General features: G+C 33.0%; 1 protein-coding gene and 1 long non-coding RNA gene across 4 annotated transcripts; one reads left to right on the top strand and one right to left on the bottom strand.

The window, feature by feature from the left end:
- The first annotated feature begins 9,859 nt into the window (after positions 1–9,859).
- On the top strand, positions 9,860–10,912 carry LOC134280757 (uncharacterized). The gene is made up of 3 exons (XR_009994952.1): positions 9,860–9,926; positions 10,026–10,160; positions 10,273–10,912. It is a non-coding gene; the product is annotated as an uncharacterized LOC134280757 (long non-coding RNA).
- A 4,659-nt stretch (positions 10,913–15,571) lies between these two features.
- LOC134280756 (uncharacterized oxidoreductase TM_0325-like) lies at positions 15,572–26,970 on the bottom strand. 3 transcript variants are annotated; one of them, XM_062763212.1, is made up of 10 exons: positions 26,878–26,968; positions 23,352–23,419; positions 23,121–23,260; positions 22,881–22,973; positions 22,049–22,187; positions 19,613–19,662; positions 18,568–18,637; positions 18,405–18,441; positions 17,839–17,902; positions 15,572–15,739 (listed from the first exon to the last, which is right to left on the bottom strand). In XM_062763212.1, the coding sequence occupies exons 2-10, from the start codon at positions 23,386–23,388 to the stop codon at positions 15,587–15,589; spliced, it is 783 nt and encodes a 260-aa protein (XP_062619196.1). In that variant the 5' UTR covers positions 23,389–23,419; positions 26,878–26,968; the 3' UTR covers positions 15,572–15,586. The 3 variants fall into 3 exon arrangements, with proteins under 3 accessions (XP_062619196.1, XP_062619197.1, XP_062619198.1); XM_062763213.1 differs by lacking the exon at positions 26,878–26,968 and adding an exon at positions 24,660–24,678; XM_062763214.1 differs by lacking the exons at positions 18,568–18,637; positions 19,613–19,662 and having other exon boundaries at positions 26,878–26,970.
- Positions 26,971–27,316: the final 346 nt, after the last annotated feature.

The following is a 27,316-nucleotide window of genomic DNA, read 5'->3' as shown; positions in this document are numbered from 1 at the left end:
ATTCCTTCCTGTTTAATCCAATCTCTGTCAAAGCACCTAAAAAGATTTCCCTTGCTCTGGTGTACGAAAGCGGAGTATTTTTTACAACTAGCTTGTTCACTTTCTTATATCTAAAATGACTCACTGATCTAAAAATGTATTGTTCGGAGCTGAAATTCAAATCTGCAAGCTTTATGTAATTCAGTAATTCAGTAACCAAGTAACTGGACATGTCGAATGACCTGTTTTTTTTTAAATTATAATATTATTTCCACGCCTATAAACGTCGGCCTTGGAGCTTTCGATGTTCACATTCACATAACTATCATGAAATTTTAAGTTGCACATTTTCAGGTTTGCGAGTTTACTATAGCGCAAAAATCCTGCAAACGCTAACAATATCATTGTACATAACCTTACATTCGGTAAATGTGAACGATCGTTTCCGAATCTTTGAACAATTTTCTGTAGATGAACGGCAGTTATTGGTTCCTTTTTAACGGTAGGCCTTCCAAGAATTCTTCTGGCTCCTTCCAGCATCATTTGGAATAATTTGTCATCACATGGATTTTTTAATAAGCTTAAATCGTGAAACCACTTAATGCTATAAAAATGAGCACGCAAAACTGAATATGACACTGATTGTTGCACTTATCCATTTAAATACACGGCCACTGATGGAATAGTTGCGGGTAGATATTTACATTGATTTTCTATGCACCACTCTTTGAATTTCTTGAAGTATGTTTCGTATTTTTTGTTGGTGGAAGTTGATTTACTGCTCTTGATTATTTAAAAAATCTCTTCATCGTATCCAGAAAATTTTTTATCTCTATCTGTGAATCGTTGTATGTTGTCCCATGAAACATCACCTGAAATTTTTGATTCAAATATATCTTTAAATTTCATTTCTATTATCTTAATAATTTATACTCTGTGTATTTCTCAGCGTGTTATTCTTTTTTTTTTATTGTCAATTACTGCATGTATACCGCATAAACATATATTCACTTCACTGATTTATAACAATTCATGATTCAAAGACTTAACTAGATAATCTAAAGTATAGTTTCAAATCTCGTAGACATTTGATTACTGGAAAATCTGAATTAAACTGCTGCTGCTTCAAATCAGGAACTCTCCATCAGTTACAATCTACAACTGTATTAAATCATACTGGAACAACTTAGTATTTATGTTATTACTGAACCGTTCACATGCCAGTCGTATACATCTACATAAAACTGCAACGCTACACCATATTGTCAACTGCATTCTACTGGAACCACATGTACTGGATCCACTCTGCATACACTCGTCACATTTATTGATTTTTCACATAATTCATGCACAATCTATTCTTAAAATCAAAACATTTGAAATAAATGGCGACTTCGCAAACACACTTGCTTTATCTGAACCGCCCTTGAAAAATTTAGTCGGTCGATTAAACTCTGACATCTTTGACAAAATCATAATACTTTTGTTCTGTATAATTCCATAACAAAGGCCAGAATAATGCCGACTTCCACTTTGGTACTATCAATACATCTTTTGCTTTACATATCTTCATATGATTTAAAACTCTAGATACTAATCCGATGGGCGGTACTAACCAATTGTTTTCACCTGACCAGTCAAAAGCAAATGCATCCACATCATATGTATCTGGAACCCAAAATCTTGAATTGAATTTTTAAACTTTTTTGTTTTTGCTGTCAGCAAATCTATCAATTGTAAATGGACCCCCATTTTTTATCGCACAATTGGAAAATATTTTCAGAGACAGACCAGTCGCCGTAATCGAAAATTTTAGTAAAATCATCTGCTTGAACGTTTTCTCTTCTTGGTATTCACTCCATTTCTAATGAAATACAATTCCTTATGCAAATTCCATAGATATTTACAGCTAACTCTTGTAAATCATAATTCATGCTACCTACTCGAGAAATGTAAATCACGTTTTGATTGTCGCTGTAAATTTTAACAAGCTTACCTGTTAAATAATTTTTCAAACTTTCTGAAAAAACTGTACTGATTTCAATTTTCTCCAGATGGAACTTTTCTTACATTCGTCTTCTGAAAACATGTTATGTACAATCTCTAAAATTTCCCCTCGTAGAAAACCAGCACTTGCATTTGCATCAGAAAAAAATTCTCTCTGGCGTTTTATTTATGGGACTAACAACCGTATTTGGTAATAACTCACAATTCTTTAAACAACACTCTTGTTCTGTTTTAACATTATCTGAAATCTTAAAATGTGAATCCCAAGTACTTCTCTGACAGACTGACATGCATAAATGCCTTGACATCATCTGACATATATTACCAAATGCTGGTATGAGTGAAATGATCTTACCTAAAACCGAAGCTAAATTTCTCGCTGTTATATTCTGCTGTAAAAGAATACCCTTTATCTTATCTAGAATATTTAGAATCTTATTATTTGGTACCTGTATAACACCTTCCTGTAAATTCCAGGTAAATCCTAGCCAGTCTAACTTTTGTGTAGGGTAAAACATTGACTTTGCTTAATTCGGCAAAAACCCTGCTTGTAAAAGATTCAATAATACATATTTAGATATGTGAATACATTTTTCTTGTTCAGCGCATGCCCAACCGTTATCTAAATACACAATGATTGGGAAACTTTGTGACCTCCAGTAGTTAACTAAAGTTCCTACAAGTTTAGTAAAAATGTGACCAGCTGAAGAAAGACCAAACGGTAAAATTGTAAATACATAATACTTTTGTTTACCGCCTATAGACCATGAAAACCCTAGATATTTCTGATGATCAGGATGGATGTTTATATGATGACAACCGGAGCGTAAATCGAACTTTATCACATAATGACCTTTTCTTGCGTACTGTTTTGCTTCATTGACCCCCTCAAATTTGATTTTTGTTTTAATACGAACTCATTTACGTGTCTTAAATCTAGCACTAATCTTTGTTTTCTGTTCTCACTGACTAAAACTGTTAACGGATTTACAACATATGGGATATCTGTAACTTCGATTACACACCCATTTGAAACTAATTCATTTATCGCTTTTTTACAAAATCAGCATTATCAAAAGCAGATCTGTTGTTTTTCAAAATTTTTGAAGAAGGGTCTTGAATAAATGGAATTACATAACCATATTTAATTGTGCTTAACACCAGTTCAGAGGGTTTTAATTTTTTCTCCCAAAATTCAGAATGATTGGTCAATCTGTTTTTCACAACATTTTCACTGTCTGCAAATTCGAACTTATCATGCGTATTATACTCAACTTGTTCAACTGGTCATGGATTGTTGTGTACTGGAACTTCCGCTTGCAACTGTTGGTTGTTTTCCACGAGGGAGGACTGGCTTGAATGGACAGAATCTCGCTGTGTGTCCGGGCCGTTTACAGTAGAAGCATAGCCTATCGTTGAATTGCTGGGATGTTGCTTGGCTGAAGTTATCATTGCGCTGTTGTGGATAGCTTTGGCTGAAGCCACGAAAAAAGGAACGTGCATTGAATCCGCCCCTGCTGGATCCTCTTGCGTATGGCTTATACTGGTTTCTCTTTCGGGATGCTCGCATAACTGCTGTTCGTAGCTTATTAGCGTCTTCACCGCTATCAGCAAGAGGATCATCAAGATACTCTTGGACTGTGTTCTAGCCATGTCTGTCTGCAATCTTCAAAATCTTATTTCTTTGGTTTAACGTGATAATTTCTGATTTTATGACTTGTCCAATTTTCTTGTTTTTTTCCTTCACGCACAAGAGATTCTATGTTCTTTAATGTTGCAATTATTTCTGTGTTAAAGTTAAATTGAATTTTTGATCCCTCTTGCTTAAATTCAAAAGTCTTTGGTTGTCAAGTCTTGGAATCTTTCAATTGTGGATTTTCATAATTTTTTGAACTCACGCTTGAAGGTCACGGTACTGGCTCGGTAGACTGGGTTTTGCGTAATTCTCCCAGAATTTCTTCCTTCTGTTGTGCTAAAGCTTTAGCAAGAGATGTATTAAATAAGGAACAGCATCTGCTGTCGAAATATCTTGTTCTTCTTGTAGAATCTTATCGTCCAAATCCAAATCTTGCCCCTGTTCACCATTCATTTCGTGGACCTCGTGTATCACGTACACCTGTATGCCCGTAGATTATAGCGAGACTCGATAATCGAACATGAATGGGCGAGGATATATATAGTACATGATCCAGTGATAAGATTGGAATGCAACGAAATTAATTTTATATACATCTAGCATTATGTTTAATGTTCAGTATTACAGTTTTACTCACTTGTTGTTGATGTTCAGTAAAGCATCATTCTATGAATGCTCGGTGTAGCATTATAACATTACTCCATAAATGATCAGTATAGCATTATAACATTACTATATAAATGTTCTGTAAAACATTATAATATTACTCTATAAATGCTATGTATAGCATTATAAAATCACTCCATAAATGCGTGGTATAGTATTATAAAACCACTCTATAAATGCTCAGTATAACTAATTAACATCACTCTTCAAATGATCAGTAAAGCATTATAAGATCACCCCATAAATGATAAGTATAGCATTAATACATAACTCTATAAAATAATGCTCAGTAAAGCATTATAACATCACTCTATATATCCTTAAGCTCCTCCTAGAGATTCTATGCAGATATCTGTGTTGGATGGCAAAATATCATTGTCTCCAGTAAGCTGTTCTGACACCAGTGGTGACTTATATAACTTTAATTTTGTCAACACTCAACACCCTTCAACATTTGATTTCAAGTGAGTTGGTGGCAGATTCAGTCAATCTATTGACATTAAACATTTATAACCAAATTCAAAAAATAAAATATTTCAACTCAACCAAAAATGTCATTTAGTTGAACTCACAGTCACTCAACAAAACAATAATGACACCAGTGGGCAACAACCAATCTGATATTTGTGTCCATATATACAAAAAATTATCCACAACAATGCATTGAATATCTTTTTTAGCATTTGGAGATTGCATGTCTTTCAAAAATAATGTAATATTCTGTCCAGCCAAAGGTTTATGACGTCTCGAAAAGCGTAAATTTTCGTCATATTCTGAAAAAGTCTACAAAATCAGCCATTTATAAAAGCTATTTTTCAAAATTTAATATAGAGCTCAACCTCTGATCTAAAATAAGCCAATAGTTCATAATTGACTTATTTCTGAGAATTACAAGACATGATTTATTTTTTAGATCATAGGATGCGCTCATATTGTTTTTCTTCTCTGAAAGAACTCACATATAGGTGTTTACATTTAAATGTGACATTTGACACGACTTTCAACAGGTATACATATTTTTGACATTGACCTTCGAGTTGGACTCACTTTAAAATATTTCAACCTTGGACAGAACTTTGGAAAAGCTAGTACTAGGGCTTTCATATTTCGAAGGTGACAAAACCTTTCTTTGGATACCAACATTTTTGACCTTGACCTTGGACTTGCAAATGAGAAACTACAACACACACAATAAGCTGTCATTTCGGTGCATCAGTGTTTCACAAACACATTTTTAAATCAATTATTAACAGCTCTTAAGCTGTTCAAACAGTAAAATACAGTAGATTTCAGAGGTTATATTTTGTCAATACCCCAGGAATCTGATTCTATGATTATGAAAGTAAATATCTGCTTTTCATTTATATTGATCTTTTGATAGTCGATGTGATACCTTGATCTTAAATATCAATAGTCACTTATTTGGTTTTCATGTATAAAATATTTATATAATAGTAGCTAAAGCATCTGGCCATGTTTGTATTAATGTTTTACATACAGATACAGTGTTGATGTTTTGACATATCTGTAAAAATTATGCTTTTTCATAGATTTATTTTTTATAATACTGTAGTAACTTAATTGAGTCCCTGAATGTTAATAGTCACTAATTTCGTTTTAATGTATAAAATATTGTATTTTTTATAATAGTAATTAAAAGCAAGCCATGATTTTTTTGTTGTTGTACATATACAATGTTGAAGATTTGGTATATCTTTAAAATTTGTTATACTTTTTAATAGATTTATTTCGTTTGCATAATACTTATGTAACTGAATTGAGAAACTTAAATTTTTCTTCGTTGTGAATTTGAATAGATAGTATTATTAATATAATTTCTGAGAATACAAATGTCATCTTACTTGAAATTTGTTTTGCTGTTTACTATATCCTCAAGGTTCACTCATCAATATTCAATAACAAATGTACCCCACTTGAGAAACTTGAAGATTCTCAGAAGCTAATTCCAGTATGAGAATTTTAAAGATAATTCATCAAGAAAAAAAAATCATTCCAATAAATCCATTTAGATTCCATCAAGGGAAACCCCAAGATTCCTGGAAACTACTACCTTTCAATTCCCTTAGGTTTCCAACCTATGGAAACTCAAGGTTTACTATATGAATCGAAGCAGTTTCCTATTCATGGAATCTTCAAGATTCTCGACTAGTTTCCCATCCACGGAAACTACTATGCTCCAATTCCATAAGGTATCCCGAGGCACGGAAACCAGTTGAATCTTCAGGTCTCCTTATGGTATCCAAGTGGTTTCCAAAACATGGAATCATTGAGATTCCCGACTAGTTTCCCATCCACGGAAACACCCTACGCTCCGATTCCATTAGGTATCCCGAGACACGGAAACCAGTGGAATCTTTAAGATTCCCGTACGGGAAACAACTTACGAAATCAAGGGAAAACTGGCGATTCTACTGGATTCCAAGCCTTGGGATACCTAATGGAATCGGAGCGTAGGGTATTTCCGTTGCACGGAATCAAGGGGGAATAACCCAGTATCCCGCACGGAAACCACAAGGAAACATAATGTAATCTTGAGGTTTCCATATGGTTTCCGTAAGGTTTCCCACAATGGGAAACTGGTTTTTTCACCCAGTGTTTAATTTCAAGAACATTGAAATTCCATAAAGCCCGTGTCCTAAGACATGGTGTTTAAGGTGAAAAAAATTTATGGTAAGTAAAAGTTCTTAGTCTCTTCTTTATTTTGATGTTTAAAAAAGTAAAGTGTGCATTAATAAATTGGTTTATCTACAGGGCCGTTTTTATGCCTAAAGTGTACCGAGCTCTTTAAGTTCAGATTATCGATCATATACACGTAATCGATTCTAATCGCGCCCGATTAATTTTGATAATCGATTGTAAATTTGATCCGTTTTTGCATCACTCGCTTTGTATCACAGAATTCACAAAGCTGATTTGAACTTTTGTTTTTTTCAGCACTTTTCAAATATGCTATTCATCTTTTATGAACTTAAGTGAACAAGCAAAATTGAACATAAATCACACCCATGTACTCCAACATCAAACAATAGGCATGATAAATACTTTGACAGGCAATATCATGCATTATTATATGATTGAATAATTTCCATCTCTCTGATTGGCTGAGATCCAACTATGTTAGAAAAATACTACGTTGTATTGACCTGCACGTGACGTTCCAGGTGAATGTAAGGATACCTTTCATTTACATTGATAAAAATAGATCGGGAAATCCAAATTGATACAATTTGTTTTGGAAAGCTATTTAAACGACTGAATTTTTTTATGTGAACAAAACATAAGCGAATATATATTTCGGGGGAGGGTGGTAAGAGGGTATGTAGGGACCCCTCTTTCAACACTTATACTGAACAACAAATTTTAATTTTTTGGCAGTCGGTTTTCCCTGATAATACTCCTTCCTTTCAAAATCTATTCTACAAAAGAAGACATTATATTTTTTTTCATGGGAACTAAAATTGATAAAAAACTTCAAATTGATACGACTGGTAAGGTTTTTTTTTTAACATTTTAATTCTGCTCCTCTCTTGTATTTGGCTGGGACTTAATTAAATGCAAACAAGTAATGGGCTTTATCATTTTATCAGTGAATCATATAATAAAACAATTATTACTGTCTTTTGAGGTCAATACAATGATTTAGCCATCTGAGGAGTACAATATTCACCTCGCCCGAATATTGTACTCCTTAGATGGCTAAATCATTGTATTGACTTAAAAAAACAGCAATAATTGTATGTTGTCAGATTGTCCATTCGAGTTTTAAACACTGTACATTGTTCAATATCAGCACACATGAGATCTGACTCTTTATTTTCCTTCAAATATTTTGGTCCAGTTGTACACAGTTTTATGACATCTCTCTTGTTACATGTCTTAAAGTTATTAGGCTTTGATTCCTCCTTTACTTAAGTTATTGTTCTAAATTTGTGCTGCCACAGGAGTGTCAAAGAGCAAATTGACTGAAATCGGCATCCACGAGCTTGATTGTTGGCACCCTGATACATAAGGATTATAAATAACTTGCCAAACTTGGTCTTAAGGATTGCAAAGTTGAATATTTCCCCTCATACACCTTATACATGTACTGCTACCGAACATCATAAATAGAGATAAGTCAGCATCTCGCATTTATCTATCGTGTTAGCAAGATTAGCCAATGTATTAGCTTCTTATATAAGATTATTAATTGTTCTTTCATTTTGTAAATCTTTTCATGAGACTAGCATATGACTGCTCAAATATTGAACAATGTGAATCCTCTGTAGTCATCAACTATGTATAATTCAGTTTAAAATTTTATGAGGTCACACTTGACTGCTTTTAGAAACTGTATTTTTGTAAATGTAATGCTCATGTAAATATTTTGTCGAAACTATGCAGGCAGATTTTAACACACAATTTACATGAGCAGCCATCCGCTGGACTCATTTACATTGTATCTTCTTTGAAGTACATATAAGATACAATGTAAATGAGTCCAGCGGATGGCTGCTCATGTAAATTGTGTGTTAAAATCTGCCTGCATAGACTTGAGTTAAGATACTTGAGTTCAGCGGATGGCTGCTCATGTAAATTGTATGTTGAAATTTGCCTGCATTAACTTGAAATAAGATAAGGACCTTAAGTTTATAAATTTTTAAAATACATGTATACTAAACATTCTTTGCAGTAATATTGTTTCCCTTGATCCACACTTGAACAGCTAACAGTTGAATTTTATTGATTTTGTTGCATCAGTATATGTTATCTATAAGGAACACCTAGTCTTAAATGCATGTAACATCAAATGTTAACTTCATGTTCAGTATTGTTATTTACTAGAAGAAAAAATACTGTAAAAAACAATACTGTAAATTTCTGTACTTTACCGTTTGATTAAATTGTTTGGTTTGGCGTTTACCCCACACTCTTTGAGGGCTTAATTGTGGCGCACTTGTTTGGACGCCTCCAAGGATTTACCCTCGTATGTTATGTTTTTTGCATATTTACGTGTACTCTGATATTTTCAATGCATGTAAATTTCTAGTCCGTCTCAGGGGATACACATACCTTTCACCTATGTTCAAGTTTTATCATGAATTGTTTAATATTAGGTGATCCCCCTTAACGATTTGTTTTATGTTTTACTTTATGTCTTTCAATTAAAAAAGTTTTTCAACAAACTGCGTATCTGTGTTTGATTAAATTTTACTGCACTATCAAGCTGATATTTCTCATAGTAGGCTAAAAAATATATTTGGTAAGCAACTGAAGTATGAAAATAAACGAAAAGAAGTCAATTTTTACATCTCTTGTCATTAATTATCTTCTCAAAATTTCATTTTTTCATGAATGAGGGAGTTATTTGTCTCTAGGAGATCTGCTCAGATAGGTTAATAGTCAAGAATTGTATTTTATCGGGTTTTTTCCAAAATGTAATTCAAATGATAACTAGAAAGAACCAGTGCATTTCATGAAAATGTAGGTACCTACCAAATAGTACTTTCATGACAGCACATAGCGAAGGAAATTTGTAAAAAAATGTTTTTATTGTCACATTTTTTTTCTACTAGCAAAATTGGATTTGAATGCTGCAATGAATTCAGATGGAACTCAAACATTGGGAAATGTGAAAGTATGTATTTTCAAGTTATTTGAAAGCTTTGTCATAAAGGCTTCTTAAATGTACCTTAAATGTTTTTTTTTTTTAATCTTATGGAGATTTCAATTCTAGAATGCCCCAAAGGATATACCGGGAAGGATTGTTCGAAAAGGTGTAAACATCCAAACTATGGAGACAAATGCCAGTCTGGTTGCTTATGTAATGAAACATTATGTGATCCAGCCTATGGTTGTTACCTATTTACAGGTTTTAATTTTATGTGTATCATACAATTTACTAAAAATTTAATTTTATCAATATTTATATTTTTACCTGCTGTCTAATTGATTGATATCTAACGTTTTACGATGTCTTCCAGAACAAAGCTCAAATTTTGCGGACATGAAATCCTCAAGAAATATTAAACAGCACGCAACATTTAACTATCTTAATGAAAACCAGTCTGTAACAAGTTTATATATGAATACCAGTATTCGTTCTTTATCGTTCGCTGCTAACTTTCAGACCGTTTTAGTAGTTTCAATTATTTCATCTATTGCTTTGATTAGTATCACATTAAGTGCTGTCATTTTATATCGTTATACGAAACTGCGACACAAAATGACAACAAATACCGATAACTCAAATACAGATATATTGCCGAAGGAGAAGAATTCAGGAGATGTAGAACACAGAAATGGTCGTCCGATGTCATCTGAATCTCTAGACGGTAGATCCGTGGACGAACAAGTTTCTTTTTATAAAAAAATAAAAGACATTGCCTATGAACTTGAAAAGGATGTTAAGCATACTTACTTACAAATCATTGAAAATGATGAACTGATAAATAATGCTGAGTTCCTTGCCTTTGACAATGATGATGATAAGGCATCAGAAATATACATAACACCGGTGAATAAAAATTATATCCAGCAAATTACCGATTCTTAATCGAAAAAGAACGGATTATAAACTTGATATTTTAGAAAGCATACAACGATTTGCCATATTTTCTCATAATTTATGTAACCGAGCAGTAACAAGACCAGGTCATGTTTAGATTAAATCTTTATTAAACAGCAACAAACGACAATGGCATGTGTCTTTACGGACAGCACGGCCTCGAGAAGTTGACCTTGAAAACTGGCTGGCGGGACAAGTAATTTCAATCGAACATGAGTATTTATACCCAGACCTACTGCGCAAGTGGATTGAGTTGATTTTAAAAATACGCCAATCAGGAATGAGATTACAAAGAGTGTTCGACGAAAGCCTTTACAAAATATTAGAATCATACTCACTAAATTCAATAATCAAATAAGAAATAAGTTAACAAAAGTGAGTACGGTATTAGCCTAAATAAATATATGAATTAAAATATGTAATTACTTGGTCACATTTATATCTGCAGATAATGACTTGTGCCCGATGCTAGTTGTTTATAAAAATTAAAATTGTCATTTGTGATAATTTGCTGTACGACTTATATTTTATTTGACACTCATTGCCTGATTTTATCGACAATTTAGGTGACCAGGGATTATTTTTTTGGACTTTTCTAGATACTAATTTATATATCTAGTCAAAATAGCCATCGGGGAAGTCATTCAAGGAGTTCTTGAACGGCACCTTTGAATTTTATTTTTACTTTTTTGGTATATTAATATTGTCAAGAATTTAGGTAAAAGGTTTAATTTCTTTTAACTTTACAATTCTGTGAATTCATGCCGTCTTTGTGTCAGATGAGAGTGAACCGGTTAAATTACAACCCGTGGAGTTTATTCCTTATATTTAATCGACTATTGCAGTACTTAAGAACTACCTTGTTTCAATATTCAGAAATTTTAATACAATAATAAATATACTGTTGTCCATATTTTGTTTCATTGTTTTTGTTCAAGGTTTAAGTAAATATATGTGCAAAATAGACACTAGCGGTAACACGTTTGGGTAGTGTATGATAAGCCCAACTAAACTTACGAGTGTCAAAATGACTAATGAACTCATAAATAAAGATGACAATAGTAAGCGTAGGCGCTTGAATAGAAGATCTACAGGAACTAGGTGTGAATTGTCTTCGAAACGCAAACATAAATTTTATGCTCAAAATACTACACCCGCTTCAAATTGTAGCCCGCATCAAAGCTTTTCCTTAAGCTCCACCGGTGAGATAATAGCTAACTCAAATGAGGTTCTTAATGTTAGACCTGAGTTAATTCAAATACATCAGACACGAAATCAAACGGCAAATCTCCAGCAGCATCCCCAATTCTGTTTACCACCAGGGTATCCCCATTTTCGTGCCCCCCCCCCACGTTCAGAACATTTTAGTTGATATCCATAGTCTGGTAATAAAGTTGGGCGTTTGTTGAATCTACATTAAAATGCACTATCTTTTAATTTTCTTCTCTTCTCTGCTCCTGGGCATGTAGGATTAATAATTTTTTTTATTTTATCCACAATTTAGAAAGGTGTAGTAAGCAAAAGTATTTTTAACGACATTTTTATTTTTGTTATCATTCCCTTTGCTAGTTACCTAATAGTAAACAATCACTGTTACATACATGTAATAATGTATAAAAATATGTCAATTGAATACCAGAATTATAAAAAAGTAACATTATATACATAAAAAACTTTCACAGCTTTGAAATGATTAAGAAGATTTTTAAATATCTCATTTTTGACAAAAGGCCCACGGGCCCTGTAGATCACCTGAATATTCCGTAACAACTTTTCAACAATTGAATTTGATTCCTGTTTGAAACCAGAAGCCAGACTGTTGTCAATCATAATTATACACTTAAAATGCTTACTTTGGTTAGTTTTTACCCATAGGAAGATCAGAGTAACAAAGAGAAAATGCACTTCCATTTTATTACCTTTTGTGCACCCCATCCCACAGGAATCACTGACCTTGGGGCTACATATATCAAGATTTTGGAAATTTCATGAATTTTATTTCATCATAAATTGTTAATTCATACCAAATTTCAAAGAATTAATTTATTTTCAGACTATGTACCCCCCTCTCCAAATACCTCTGACCCAGGGGCACGGATATAACCATTTTGTAAAACGCAGCTTTTTTCATCATAAATATGTACTTGAATTAATTTCATTATATAAACATTAGAGCCCCGCCCTAACACAAGAATCTCTTACCTAGGAGCCATGAAATTCTGAAATCTCAAAGAGGCATCCTTCTTCCTCATAACTATGTATATCGTTCAATGGTTTAAAACCAAGGCGCACAAAAGAAGATTTTCAAAGAAATTTTTCATTTTTACTATATAATCTTTATAATCCCGCTCTAGCACTAGAACCCCTGACCCTGGGGAAAATGAAATTCACAATTTTGGAAGAAATAGACTCATCAAACATAACTATGCACTTGGTTAGTTTATTTATTGCCTTTGATCACAGACGAAGAATTGCAAAGAATTTATATATGTTCACTGTATGATCTACATAGCCCCGCGCAAGCACTTGAACCCCGGACCCTGGGGCATGGAATTCACAATTTTGGCAGAGGCAGCCTTTCTCAACATAACTATGCACTTGATTAGTTTATTTGATGCCCATGAGCACAGAAGAATAATTTCAATTTTCAATATAATTTTCAATATATAATCTATATAGCCCGGCCCTACCACTAGAACACCTGACCCTGGGGCCATGAAATTCACAATTTTGGAAGAGGCAGTCATATTCAACTTAACTATGCATTTGGTTAGTTTATTCAAGGCCCATGAGCACAGAAGAAGATTTTCAAAGAATATATGCATTTTCAATATATAAACTACATAGACCCGCCCTAGCACTAGAACCCCTGAACTTGGGGCCATTAAATTCCACATTTTCGTAGAAAACTGAATGTTAATTACAATCATTCCAACCGTTTGATTGCTTCAAGTCCAGATGTGAAGAAGAAGATTTGTTTTAAAGATTGCACTAATTTTAGTGGTTTTGGCCCCGCCCCCAGGCCCCAGGGGCAGGGACCATGAAATTCACAATTTTTGTTCCCCTTCACCCACAGATGCTATATGCCAAAATTGGTTGAAATTGGTTCAGCAGTTTCAGAGAAGAAGCTGAAAAAGTTCAAATGTTAACGCACAACGAACGACGGACACGAAACGGATAGCAATAGGTAACCTGAGGTTAATCAGGTGACCTAAAATGGGACAGAAATGACTTATCTTTGTGGAAAACCCCCTACATAAACAAATACATGGGCGCGGACACCCAAAGTTGTGCGGAGGAGAAAATGCTACCTGGCGCGTGATTGGTCAATAAGAGAAAAGACTTGTTATGTATTTGACAAGTGAATTAAGTTGATAAAAATCGTATATCAAGACTTGGGTTTCTTTGAGATATGATTATAGGAGTAACAGGTAAAAACTTGAAGGGAGGGATGCACTTTGGTTATAGATTTTTATTTGGTGGTAAACGCACCTAGTTGTAAACAAATGGAAATTGAAAGTAAAAGTGCAAAGGCATGTTTTGTTTTCCAATATTTCGAACTTTCACGGCAAAAAGGTCATTTGCCAAAAATTCAATATATGTATGAGCGACAGGGGCTCAAGATTGTATAGAAGTCTATAGGAAAACATTTGGCGGTGTCTGTCCTATATTGTACATTAAATGTTCCTCTGAGACGAAGAGAGTTCATTTGAGAGGGAATGAGATTGCTCTTCTAAAAGCGCTCGAGAATAAAGGTTAGTTTTAGTCTGCAAGGGGAATATTATCAAATGAGGGTATTTATTAGCAGTAATTAAATCATTATTACGATTTGCTGATTCTCCCACTTTTAGAAAGGCACCTTCAATTATCAGCTTAAATTGCTTAATCTTATATATGATCCTTTGTAGTTATACATTGTAAATTCCATAATGTTTAAGTAAAATGACTAGCTGCAGATCTGTAGCGTTATGGTTCTATAAATTTGTCTTTGCCCATAACGCTACAGATCCCGTAATGCAAAAAGGTGCAATTTCGGCGCAATATTTTTTGCACATATTTGGGGAGAATTTCTCCACTTTCTAACATTCGTTAATCAACTACCTTTCACTCCCTAATTCTTTGCACATTATTTAACTTATCTGTATATTTTATTCATCTTCCAACCCTCTATAGTCGTCTCTACAAGTGATAAACTCGCTTGATTGGATTTTGTTGTTAGATTGCTGAAAATTCTAAGAGAGAGATTATTGCCTGTAGAGAAAACTATAATTGGTTTGGAGGTTGATAAAATATTACTATTGGCTACAGAGTATGTCTTGAATTAGGGAGTGAAAGGTAGTTGATTGGATTGCGCTGTATATTGCACCTTTTTTGCTTAACGGGATCTGAAGCGTTATGGTCAAAGACAAGTATATAAAACCATGATGCTATTGATCTGCAGCTAGTACATGTAATATGGCCTATCTTTTACAGTGTTACATTATACTCAAGTTACCGTGAAGTCCTTTTAGCCAGTTGTTTATGGTAAGTAATCTTTACCTAGAACAAACTGTGTAGGAGTTTTCAAGAGGCAAAATAAAAAGTATTAGAAGTAAAAAAAATTAAGAATAAAAACCAAGTGTGCAGAATATATCTGGGTTGAATTAATCAACTATTAGGATAGTCCCTCTATTTTGTATCATGAGTAGAAGCATTCATGGCATAATATTGTGAAAGCAATGGTATTTAAATTAATATTGAACAAAACGTCCGCCATCAATAACAATGTCCTGTCCTGTTATATATGATGATTTGTCAGACGCCAAGAATGCTACAGCATTGGCCACATCTTCAGGCGTACCATTCCGTCCAGAGGGATTCTCGCTTCCGAATTTCGTCATCATCTGAAACAAAATGACATCTTTACGATCAGTTAACATTCAGTTATTTTTCAGTTAACATTCAATTAACCTTCAGTTTTCAAATATATAAATTTATCGTTTGTTTGATTTGAACATATTCAATTTAATAAATCAGACTAAAGATTAAGATTCTTTTTCAAGTTTTTACAATCAACAATGTCAACTCCTTAAATATTACATATTAATATATGTCATGCAAAATTAAGTAACTAATAAAACTAATGAAGGAGTCTGAGGTTTTTATAGTTAGAAAAAATCCGGAAAAATATCCTGCTCTCAACTAATACAGGATACCTCAACAAATATATGTGAATTTGGTCAGAAAAAGTTCGCGACTAAATCAGCAAATATCCTGCTCTCAACTAATAAAAACAGGATGGCAACATGTTATGAAGGGACCTACCTCAACAAATATATGTGAATTTGGTCAGAAAAAGTTCGCGACTAAATCAGTATCAGGAGAGTTTGACAAGTGCTATTTATTTAAGTTAAAATTTTCAGTTTACTAGACGCCATGCATGACTCCTTTAACACCTTCACAGCTCTTCCTGGATTTTGATACATTTTCACGTTTGTTAGGAACAAATACCAAGGCACATTTAAAGAGGCTGGGAGGTGGCAGCCATTTTCAGACTATTTCGATCTCCTTTAAAAGAAGAGCTCCATATAAAGATTTACAAAAATAATCAAATTTTAAAACTAAAATGTATGAATTTTTTTTTTGATAAATGAAAGTTGACAGCTTCTGATACTGTATCTAAAAGAATAAGTTAAATCCGGTGGTTAATTTGTGATTAATTTGGAATATACACGTAGCGCCTGTCTTTTAAAGTTTCCAAACCAGTTTCAGAGACAAATACTACTTTCCACACAAATTTTTAGAAACTTGTTTTCTCTGCGTACTTGACATTTATTTGTTGAAAACCTATTGCATTGTAATATATCACTTGATTTTTAAACATAAAACTATGTAGTCGTCCAGTTCTCATTCTTGTTAAATCTATGTTCAAAATTGTCTGCCAGGAAAGTTGTTCGTTTATGATTTTATTGAAAATAATATGTCAGCTTATCTAGATGCGATTTTATCAATCGATTTATTATCACATTCAAGTTATGAAAATAGGATGGTATTCTACATTTTGGTTCGAGTTGTTTTGTAATTTGGGGCCATAAGTTGTTATTTATTGTAAGCAATAACTTTATAACCAGTCATCTTTATCTTGACTATATTTGTTTACACTAGTGTCGGTAGTTAAGATATTCATACGCTACATTGTTCAGCTTATATTGTATAGTCTAGGGATGTTTTGATAATATTGAAGGAATTTATTAATTCGTGTAGTCAAGTTTATTTTATGTGTTCTATTTCCACTTGTTAATTTTACATAGTTTTATTTGTTACGATGTTGTACGGTAGCTTGTGTGGCAAAAGTAGTTGTGTGGGAACTCAGCTTCTCGTACAATCTGTTTATTGGTTAATAGTTTGTACGGCATAATTTCATTGGATAATTTGAGTCATGTGACAGGAAATAGGAGGTTATACATGTATAAGCAAGCGCGTACTCTCGATCCGCTACGACAGATTTCAGCTATTTGTATGGCGACAACATTCAAAAACTGAAAGAAAGTAAAGATACTTAAATGTTATTTACACATATTTAGCCTAGTTAGAAATCCTCTACCACACTGGACGACCTAAACTTGTGTGTATGAAGAATTAGCCATGTTTTATATTGATATTTGTATATTGCCTGTATTGTTATGATAATGAAATGCTACACATACAATAAAAGATGAGTATGACTGATCAATCATCTTGAGTATCATGCAACAAAGAATCTACACAGAGTGGTGCCTGGTTGTTTAATTACGTAAGAATAAATTTAATTACTGGTACATCCTGACAAAAAAATAAATTATTTAGATGATAAACTATGGCCTATAGATGCTGAGGATTCGGAAATGCTAGCCATCCCTGGGGTAGCTTACAGCATATTGTTGGTTTTATCTATGTCCCAAGTTTTATTAATTGCAGCAAAATAGCCCTTCTCTATAGATTGTTAACAAGTCTTACAAATCACCTTATTAAAGGTTTCTTCATCTGTTATGTTATGTCTCGCAAGGTTACTCATTGTTATTCCTGGTCTAAAGATAAAAAAAGAGTTTAAACAGTCCATGTACAGTGTAACTCTTAGCAATTAAAATTTCTAAAAGTTCTTCGAGTTTTAAAATCTTAATACATCAGGTTCAATGTCTAAACTTCAAAAGCTTGAACTGATTTTGTATTAAAATTATAATATTGTACTATAAACAAAATTTTTTATTGAAGTAAACTTAATTAATTGCAAGGATATTAAATTCTTTTTTTCTAGAGAAAATGTAGAAATGTAAGTAAAATTTAAACAACGAAAAATATCAAAATTGATACTGAACTAAACTATTAAGAGTAAACTTTCCGGGCAAAAATAGATAAAACAACAACTGAAGTTAAAAGTACCAAAATTGTTTGTGGAATATTTAAGTTTGACAACGCATGTGAACTGATGCATTAAAATGCTAAAACTCTAATCATTTTAGAAATTTAAATTGCTGATTAAGAGCTCAATGTTATAAGGACATTTGTTCGTATTATATAAATCGTTTGTACCTTACGCTATTTACCCGAATTCCGAAGGGCGCTAATTCTGAAAAAAAAATTAAAAATGTTATTCAATGCACACATGTACGGAAAATTATATCATCTGAATACAGTTTCACAGTGTTTTACTAAAATTTATTATCAAAAGGGTAGTAGACTTTAATATCAATACCAATAGCTAAATTTCTGGTGAATGCATCCATTGCTGCTTTAGTCATAGAGTAGACACAATTCTCAGATATCTATCATAAAATACAAAATGCCGATGGACCACATCATTCACCGGAACACTTTTGAGAAAACCAGAAATGTTCAATTATGTAAAAAAATGCCTCCATCCCCAGTCGCATTTTGAACAAACTTGAATCTACACTATCTGAGGATGTTTCCATGCATGCATTTCTTAAATTAATCAAGAATTCAGATGATTTTTGAATTTTTTTTTCGCTATATAGACTGCATGTCTATGTAAAACTCTGAGATCCTATCATCACCAAACCCTAGCCCTGCAGAAGAAATAAAAGTAAATCCTAAAGATGCTTATTTAAAAGTTTGATCTATTGTTGTATCCCTGACTCTCTCAGGGGTCATGTTTTGAATGCATTTGAATCCATAATTTATTTCGATGCTTTTGTATTATTATGACTACTTATACATGTTTTTGTGTATTTCATGAGACAAAGATTCGAAGATTCTTTCAATAATAGTTTTAAGGATTTCCATATGAATATGATCAATTACGGCTTTGCTATTTTTGAGAAGATTTTAAAATTTTTTCCTATATATTTCTATGTAAAATTTGGTCGGTCATTGTGGCCCCGCCCTAGCCCCGGGGGTCATGATTTGAACAAACTTGAATCTCTACAAATTCAGTCAGGGGGATCCGACCCCCACTCTCCCCGAACTGCGCATGGTTTACTTTTTCCCTAAGTGGGGGACATAAATTCTCTAATTTAGCTTGTTGCTACTTTTTTTGAAAGTGGCTCAGTGATTCTTGAGAAGAAGTCAAAACAAAGTGAAAAGTTAACAGTTAGGAGACAGCACACGAGAAGAACAACAGACGAACACCGGACATCCTTCAACCAAAAATGATCACGAAAGCCTTTGGCTGAGATGAGTTAGAAATTACAAATGTTACAAATATCAAGATATAAAACGTTCTTTAAATATTTATCTTTATCATTTTTTTCTACATATTTAGGAAATATAAATCATACTTCCGGAATGACACAGGTTGAAAGAACACTGGAATTGTTAATGATGCAGCCTGAAAGAAAGACGATTTGAAATTTAACAGATATAAACAATGATTCAGAAGCACAAACAAGTCCATTTAAAAAAGGTCAATTATTCTATATTTTGATTAAATATTATTGTTTTAAAAAAACCCACAAATTACAGTTCTAGGTGATGGATCTTGAGTTCATTCTCGAGGATTCTGGATGTACATGTGTAAAAAATAACTTTTGATAAATTTTAAACTAGAGGTACTGTGAGCAATGAGCTCACTAAATGATACCTCCACCTCCCATATGATTATAGTGGCAAAGTCCATGTTTTGCTGTGACCGGGGAAGCCAAAATATGTGTCGGATCAAAAAAAAAAAAAAAAGGAGGTGCACAATGGCAATATGTAATAAAGATTCTGTGAGAGTTTCATTAAATTTCTCTCAGTGGTTTAAGAGGAGTTACGGATAGGACCATTACCAGCTTAGTTTAGACTTTCAGTAAGGCGTGACATTCTCGACGTTACCTAATTAGCTTCTCAAATTTACACAGTTTTCCTTCACTTTTGAAATATGCATATGTTAGAAATGCGGTAGAATGTAACTGGGTGTAGTAAATAGCCAATTAAAAGTAGTTCTCTCACAGCACAGAGGTTGGGCATAAGTCCTCTCATCCTTGTCAACAACAATTTTAAGTTCCTGATCTTATTAATTTCTTAACCAATGAGAATCTACTAGTATTCGCCACTACGTAGCGTTGAGGATGCCACGCCCTACTGAAAGTCGAAACTAGGGAGAAAATCGTCCGAAGAGATGGGTACCCCAAAGCGTAACAGACATACGGACGGACATATCGATTACAATATACCCTCCAACTTTTCAAGCGGGGGTATAAAAAACTAAGACTAGTAGATACGTGTATATGAGTAAAACGAACAACAACTCTAACGGATTTCAGTCTTCAGATTTCGAACAGACTTGAGGCACCACTACTAATGTTATTGTGATTTAAAGTCAAGACACGTGGTTTAGGTTTGGTATAGGGTAGAACCGGTTTTATAAATAAAATTGGTAGTAAACAGGACATTGCTATAGTCTGTTTCTTTTGAAAACATGTCCTGTGAAAAAACTGTTCCCAGACGTTTCTGAAAGACTTTCATGATTTTTAACAGAAATGGGTGGCTAAGGGGGAAGGGTGGTGGTGGTGGTAAATAACAAGTAATATATCTTATCATAATTTACTGCAAAAATTACAGCTCACTAGCGACCGATCCACTGGTAAAAAAAATTGTGTAAGATCATCTACACTGACAAACCTTTGTTTGCCTTACATGGACATTGCTATTAAAGAGCACAGAGGATCTTACCACGAGCAACTGACCAACTGTTGATTGAATACGTTTACACCAAATAATGTTTACATATTACTTCAAACACTTGGTTCAGGTCAATCTATGATCATGTCAATGAGTGCTAAATAAAAAAAATGTTCTAATGAACAAAATGGAATCATTGGACACTATCAGACACTATAAAAGATATCATGGTCCTTTTAATTTGTTGTCAACTATAGCTAGAAAAATATATGTTTAATAAAATGTATACGTAGTTAGTGTCAAGTTCAGAACACAGCACTTTTAGGATAAGGAAAACGAGCAGCTTCTCTTATGCATTTGAATGGACAAAACCTTTTTCACATAACTATACTCGTGATCACGTGTGTTAGCCAGAAAATCCACCTGACAACTGTATTCACCGATATTACAATAAAGGAATGTGCCAAGCGTAAAATTCCTGTAGTATTCGTAGTAACCAATAATGCAATTCTCATTCAGCTGATTTGTCAGTTGAAGTCACAATGGTGCCTCATTTGCTAATCTGACGCCAAAAAATGTAGTTTTGCTTCCCATGCAAAATATTTGTCCAAAAAGAAATTATTATTATCCATGACAGCAGAAAATTGTATCATTGAGAATACCGGTACTTATAATTTCAATTTGAATGAATTCAAGAGAGATCGATTGAAGTGCATTTCTACAGAATGATATACATGTAATATGGTGGTGAAAACTAGAACGCAACATAACTTTTCTGTTTACCGTGTCTCCACGTGCTAGTCACTTCCTAGCCACATCTCCGTGAATAATTTACCCTATCTAGCTGTAGTCTCGCTAACTCTCGCCAAAGTCACTGCCAGAGCTACTTTGAACTCATCGTGTTTTATAATTTGCAGAACAACAAAAATGAAAGGTTCCGAACACATCAATAGGTTGTAAGGAATCAGGTCAGAATGACCCTTGTTCCGTGTACGTACAGCCGTGTCTTGGTTGGTGACACTCTATATAACAGACTCATTCATTTTTTTTTGATTTGGTTGTGCCCAAGTGTGTTTTTATCAAGATATGTCGTCAAACGCTCTCACACTTACCCTTCGTCGCCTTCAGATATGGTATAGCCTTCTGGGTAAGAAAATACGCCGCTTTGATGTTGACGTCCATAATTTGATCAAAGTTTTCCTCTGTATCCTTGGATATCTCTATGGACTTTGCCATCCCCGCATTATTTACCTTGTAATTGAAATAAATGCAGTACTCTAATACATGCATATGTAGACATGGCTATGAAGCAATTTACCACATATTTTATTCCATATTGAGAATCATTGTTAAGTTTAGTCTTGAGTAAGTCATACATATCTACAATGTAGGTAGAATTTTGTATTATTATCATCAGTTGGTTATAAGACCTTTTTTATGGTAAGTGCCATATTTACTCGCGTATAAGTTGGTTGTATTTCTGTGCAGTTATTTTGATGGGATTAGCCATTGACCTGCTTAGAAATCGATAGAACTTTCTGTCAGAATTGGTGACAGTTTAATCATTGCTCTGATGTTTTGACATGGTTTCGATCAATATTTTTATAACCTCGATATATCATTGTAAATCTTAAAAAAAAAATTATAAGCAATCGTTAGATACAGGAAAAATTATCAAAAATTTATAAGTATTTGTAATTCATACTGATGCAAGAAATTAAAAAAGGCGGTCACAACTCTTCATGAAACCGATTACTTAGTTTATTTTGCGTTTAATAATCAGAAAGACAAGTACCTGTAATTATGTTGTCATTTTAGAAGTAAGATATCTAGAAGGGGATAAAGTCATTTGCAAAAGAGTACATTTTTTGGAAAACTTAAAGTATATTGTATTTCACATTTGACGCTACAATACCCTACAGAAGGTATATAAATAATAATTACCAGAACATCAAGCTTTCCAAAAGTTTGTATTGTTTGATCCACTAGTGACCCTCTAAATTCTCTGGATGAAATGTCGCCTACGGAAAGCAGTATCTGTTGATAAAAAATGGTTTAATAGTAAAATAATAATTAAATTGTTAAATTTTCAATTATTGGCTTAATTAATTCCGGTAATAGACCCTCCTTTAGGCATTTTCACTTTACAGTAATGAAAGTTATTCTGTTTACTAATAGGCTTACTTTTTCCGGTGATAAACCCTCCTTCAGACATCTTTCCTTTACAGTCTCTAAATTGACCTCATTTCTTCCCGTGAGTGACAAACTTGCGCCACACCTAGCCATGTGGACGGCGATGCCCTCACCTATACCAGAACTGGCACCTAGGGGCAATGTCAATAATTATTTTTAAACTTGCGGGTATTCCAATTTGACATAGTTGTGTATATTTTTAAGAATTTTAGTTTTTCTTACCTGTAATTAGAAACACCTTTCCTTTGTGGTCGTCCATGCTACAGATAAACGCTGGGACTTTTGCTGATCTGGATAAAAAATAAATAATCTTTATGGTATACCTTTACTCAGAAGACCGAAAATTCCACTGATAAGAACGAATAACCACCTATTGCATATTGTACAACTATGTCTCTTGTGTTAAATTCCAATTTCAAATAACTAGGTCAATGACCTACTTTCCATGCTAGTGGTCCCTTCGTATTTCTCGGAAAATACCTCAATTTTTCGTACTATGACCAATTTTTTCTTTACACACAAAATATTAGAAGAATAAAACTCTTTAAATAATGAAATATTATAGCCATGGAACAGTGTTGCTTCATATAAAGAAATGATTAGAGTTTGGGCCATAAACTTTATAATTTTTACGATCCGAATTTCCTCTGTCAAATTTATATTTTTTCCCATTTTTAATCGAATATTAAAAAAATCTGAATGATAAGAACTCTAAATTATTTATAGCATCGGGTTATTTTTGTTGCCCTTATTCTTATGGTATGAATATTATATGGGGTCAATGATTAAAATATTGAGATATATTGTCTGAAATGATTTTTTATTTCATAGCATTCAATTATTTGAAATAATTTATGAGCTTTAACACATAATATTTGCAAAATGATGTTTCAAAACATATGTGAAATAATAAATTTCCTCTGCATTACCATACATTAATTTTTGTTACAGCATATTTTCTTCAACTAGTAAAATCTTAAATTTTTAAATTGATATTGAGTTAAATTGTGGTTATTATATCCATTTAGAACAATTTTTTATTGAACATTTTATACTTTATAAAATGTCATTTCATTTTTCTGAAACCCGAGTAAACGTCATCCTTAAAATTAGTTTATTGTTGAGTCATTCTTAATCAACAAAGAAAATAAAATGATAAGAAATTGTAAGGATCAAATTGATAATTATACTGTAGTGCAACAAAATTTATTTTTTTTTAACACGCAGATTTAACAATTGTATTGATATTGTTAAATTTTATGGTTTCGTTTATTGGTTTTAACTGTTTTATCTCAACAACATAATCAGTAGATTTTAAAAGCTCATGATCAATCACAGATTTGAACCGACGAATATGTACACCATTCCTTCAGATTTTCCAGACCGCACATCCCTTCCAATGCTGAAAGAAATTCTCCAAAACTGTGTAATACAGTATACATAATTCTCATTTAGTACACACTAACAAACTCTCTGAAAGCCTTTTGCAAGTATGTAGGACTTAATTCAGACATAACTTACAGTACCTACCACGTTAAGATACATTGATCAATGCATTCTTCCCTCGTCAGCCCGCAGTAACACACTAAGTAATGAACCCAGCTCTCTCAGTTTTTTTAATCTTTAGTTCACGTAACCTGCTGTAAACCGAAAGGAGCGAAACACAGAAACAGGCAGTCCTCAAATCCTGCTTCACCATAATCTTTAAACAGCTAAAGGCTTTCATACTTTACATGGGTATTACGTGTGACAAAACCTTTCTTGGGTAACAGCTTTTTTACCTTAATAACCTTAGACTTTGATCTTCTTTAAAAAATAAATTTGGCTGTAACAGTAAATATTGGTCTTTCATATTCATGATATTTCACATGTTTATCACTTATGAAAAGACCTTTCTTTTGATACTTATAATTTTACCTTGACCTTAGAGTCTGACGTGTATATGATAAACGTTATTCCTAGCCATAAGCTACCAAACAGGGGCATCAGTATTTCACAAACGCATCTTGTTTGAGAAAGATATCGCGACAGAAAAATCATCTTTCATCTTTACTTAATTTTGTTACATGGTTAAAGACCACCCAACACACAACGATAGTTATAATTAGATGTGAGGTTATGGAAATTCGGCTCTCAAGAATCTCTTTGTTGTCAATTTCAGAGTACTTGTGTGTGCAATCAGAATGTTTTTAACAAAATAATTTTGCAAATGACCAATAACCAGGTAAGTAAATTTTCGAGTTCCATTTTTATTGAAAATCTGTCAGTGATATCAAAAAGCCTGGACTTAAATTTATCGTGAGGAATGGTTGTGTATAAAGTTAAAAAGTCATAAGTTTTTAAGCTGTTGATTTTGGTAAAATCTTGTGAATTCAAATTATCCAACAGTTATTTGGAATTTTTGAGTATCCACATCTGATATATACAACTTCTAGAATATATTGTTGCACAGTCTCTTGAAGTTTGTCCTTCACTGCTGTCAATACCTTAGTGAGGAGCTACGAAAGAGGCCTGATTGAACATTTACTGGAACCCGCAATGTATCTTTGTTTGTAAGGATTTTTATGAATTTTCGGAATCCAATATATATAGGGTAGTTCAATTTCATATGATGATCTAGATATAGTATATTTGTTGCATGTATGAATATTTTATGATTGACTGTTATGTGTTTCTGTACAAATTAACTTTGTATCTTTCAGCCTTTCTAAGAAAATTGAAACACAGAATGAATGCATGGTTAATTGGTTATGTGCAATGACCTTTTTCCTTTTCCCCTTCTCCTAGATATGTACACTAAGATGTTTAGCAATAATGTTACTGTTATACAATCAACATTTATCGAATCCCCTGAGTTTTTTTGGTCAAATTTGAAGCACAGGTTAAATATCATTATTTTATATCGTGACTGCAATGTTTGAAATTGAAGATTTTGTCAAAGAAACAATTTTATTCATGAAGGAAAGTTATCTTGTCAATTAAAGATACCGGTAGCTTTCACAAAATACTGTTATATATACTCTTGACCGAACCAGGTTTAAAGTCGGCGTGTTTCAACAAACAAGAAAGTTATCACGTCTTGACGATATAGTTATGTTGTTATGTTATGATGACATGTTGACATATGATATGTTGCCATGTCAACAAAAATTGTCTTCTTGACAGCATAAATATGCCATCATAAAATAGTGAATAAATACTTTGAAAACTATTGTTTTCGGAAAATTCCATTTTTTTTAATTTACAGCGTTAAAGTAGAGAAAAATGTGAAATCTTATGAAGAATTTCCTTTTATTAATTTACATGATTTAAATATCTTTAAGTTACTTTTTAAAAAAGTTTCCTAAGAAATTGAGACGTCCCATTACATACAATGATTTTTTCACATTAACAATAAAAATTCTAAATACTATCTTCATCAAATAATCTACCTGTTATCATTAAGGTCCTTAAACTTGTCAAATGTATTTCCTGAGCAACACCCAATAAACATGAATTTTATGAATGTTTAACACTGTATATTTAACCGAGATGGTGGTATAAAAATGATTGTCCACATGAGCTCGGAATATCTTTGACATTGTTTTTCTGAACCCTAAATTATGTAACTAAATTATCAAAAAGGAAAAGAAATAGAGTATTGCATATTAAGGGTTATCAAAAAGGTCGTGGACTGATGCGATAAAATGAATATTATGTAGTCGTTGATTAAATAATATATAGGGAACTGATAGGAGATTTAACCTACCTTTTCTACATTTAATTTCCGAATCTAGATTGTTTTCATATCACACTCGCATAAAGATTGATTAGCCTACTGGGCGTCAGAGGAAAGTTATCTGATAAGTATGTGGACATGATAACTTTCTGGTTTGTTGACAAACGCCGACTTTAATACCTTGTCCAGTCAAGAGAATATATCACAATATGTTGTGAAAGCTACCGGTATCTTTACATGACGAGATAACTTTGATTCCTGAATTAAATTGTTTCTTTGACAAAAACTGCTATTTTAGACATTGTAGTCACTTTATAAAATAAAGATATTTTACGGTTGATTCAAATTTGACCATGAAAACTCACGGGCTTCAATAACATTGGTCCTGCGTATTTTGGGAGACTGATGATTATGTATTTTTAAATCATACTAGGAAAGTGGTCATTTCATGGAGAAACCTTCATGTACC

This window comes from Saccostrea cucullata, unplaced genomic scaffold, assembly GCF_032062105.1.
Source record: "Saccostrea cucullata isolate Sc308-1 unplaced genomic scaffold, CSIRO_AGI_Scuc_v1 ctg5719, whole genome shotgun sequence".
NCBI lineage: Eukaryota > Metazoa > Mollusca > Bivalvia > Ostreida > Ostreidae > Saccostrea > Saccostrea cuccullata.
Note: the sequence above shows the minus strand (reverse complement) of the source record. Positions and strands in the feature narration are given on the sequence as shown.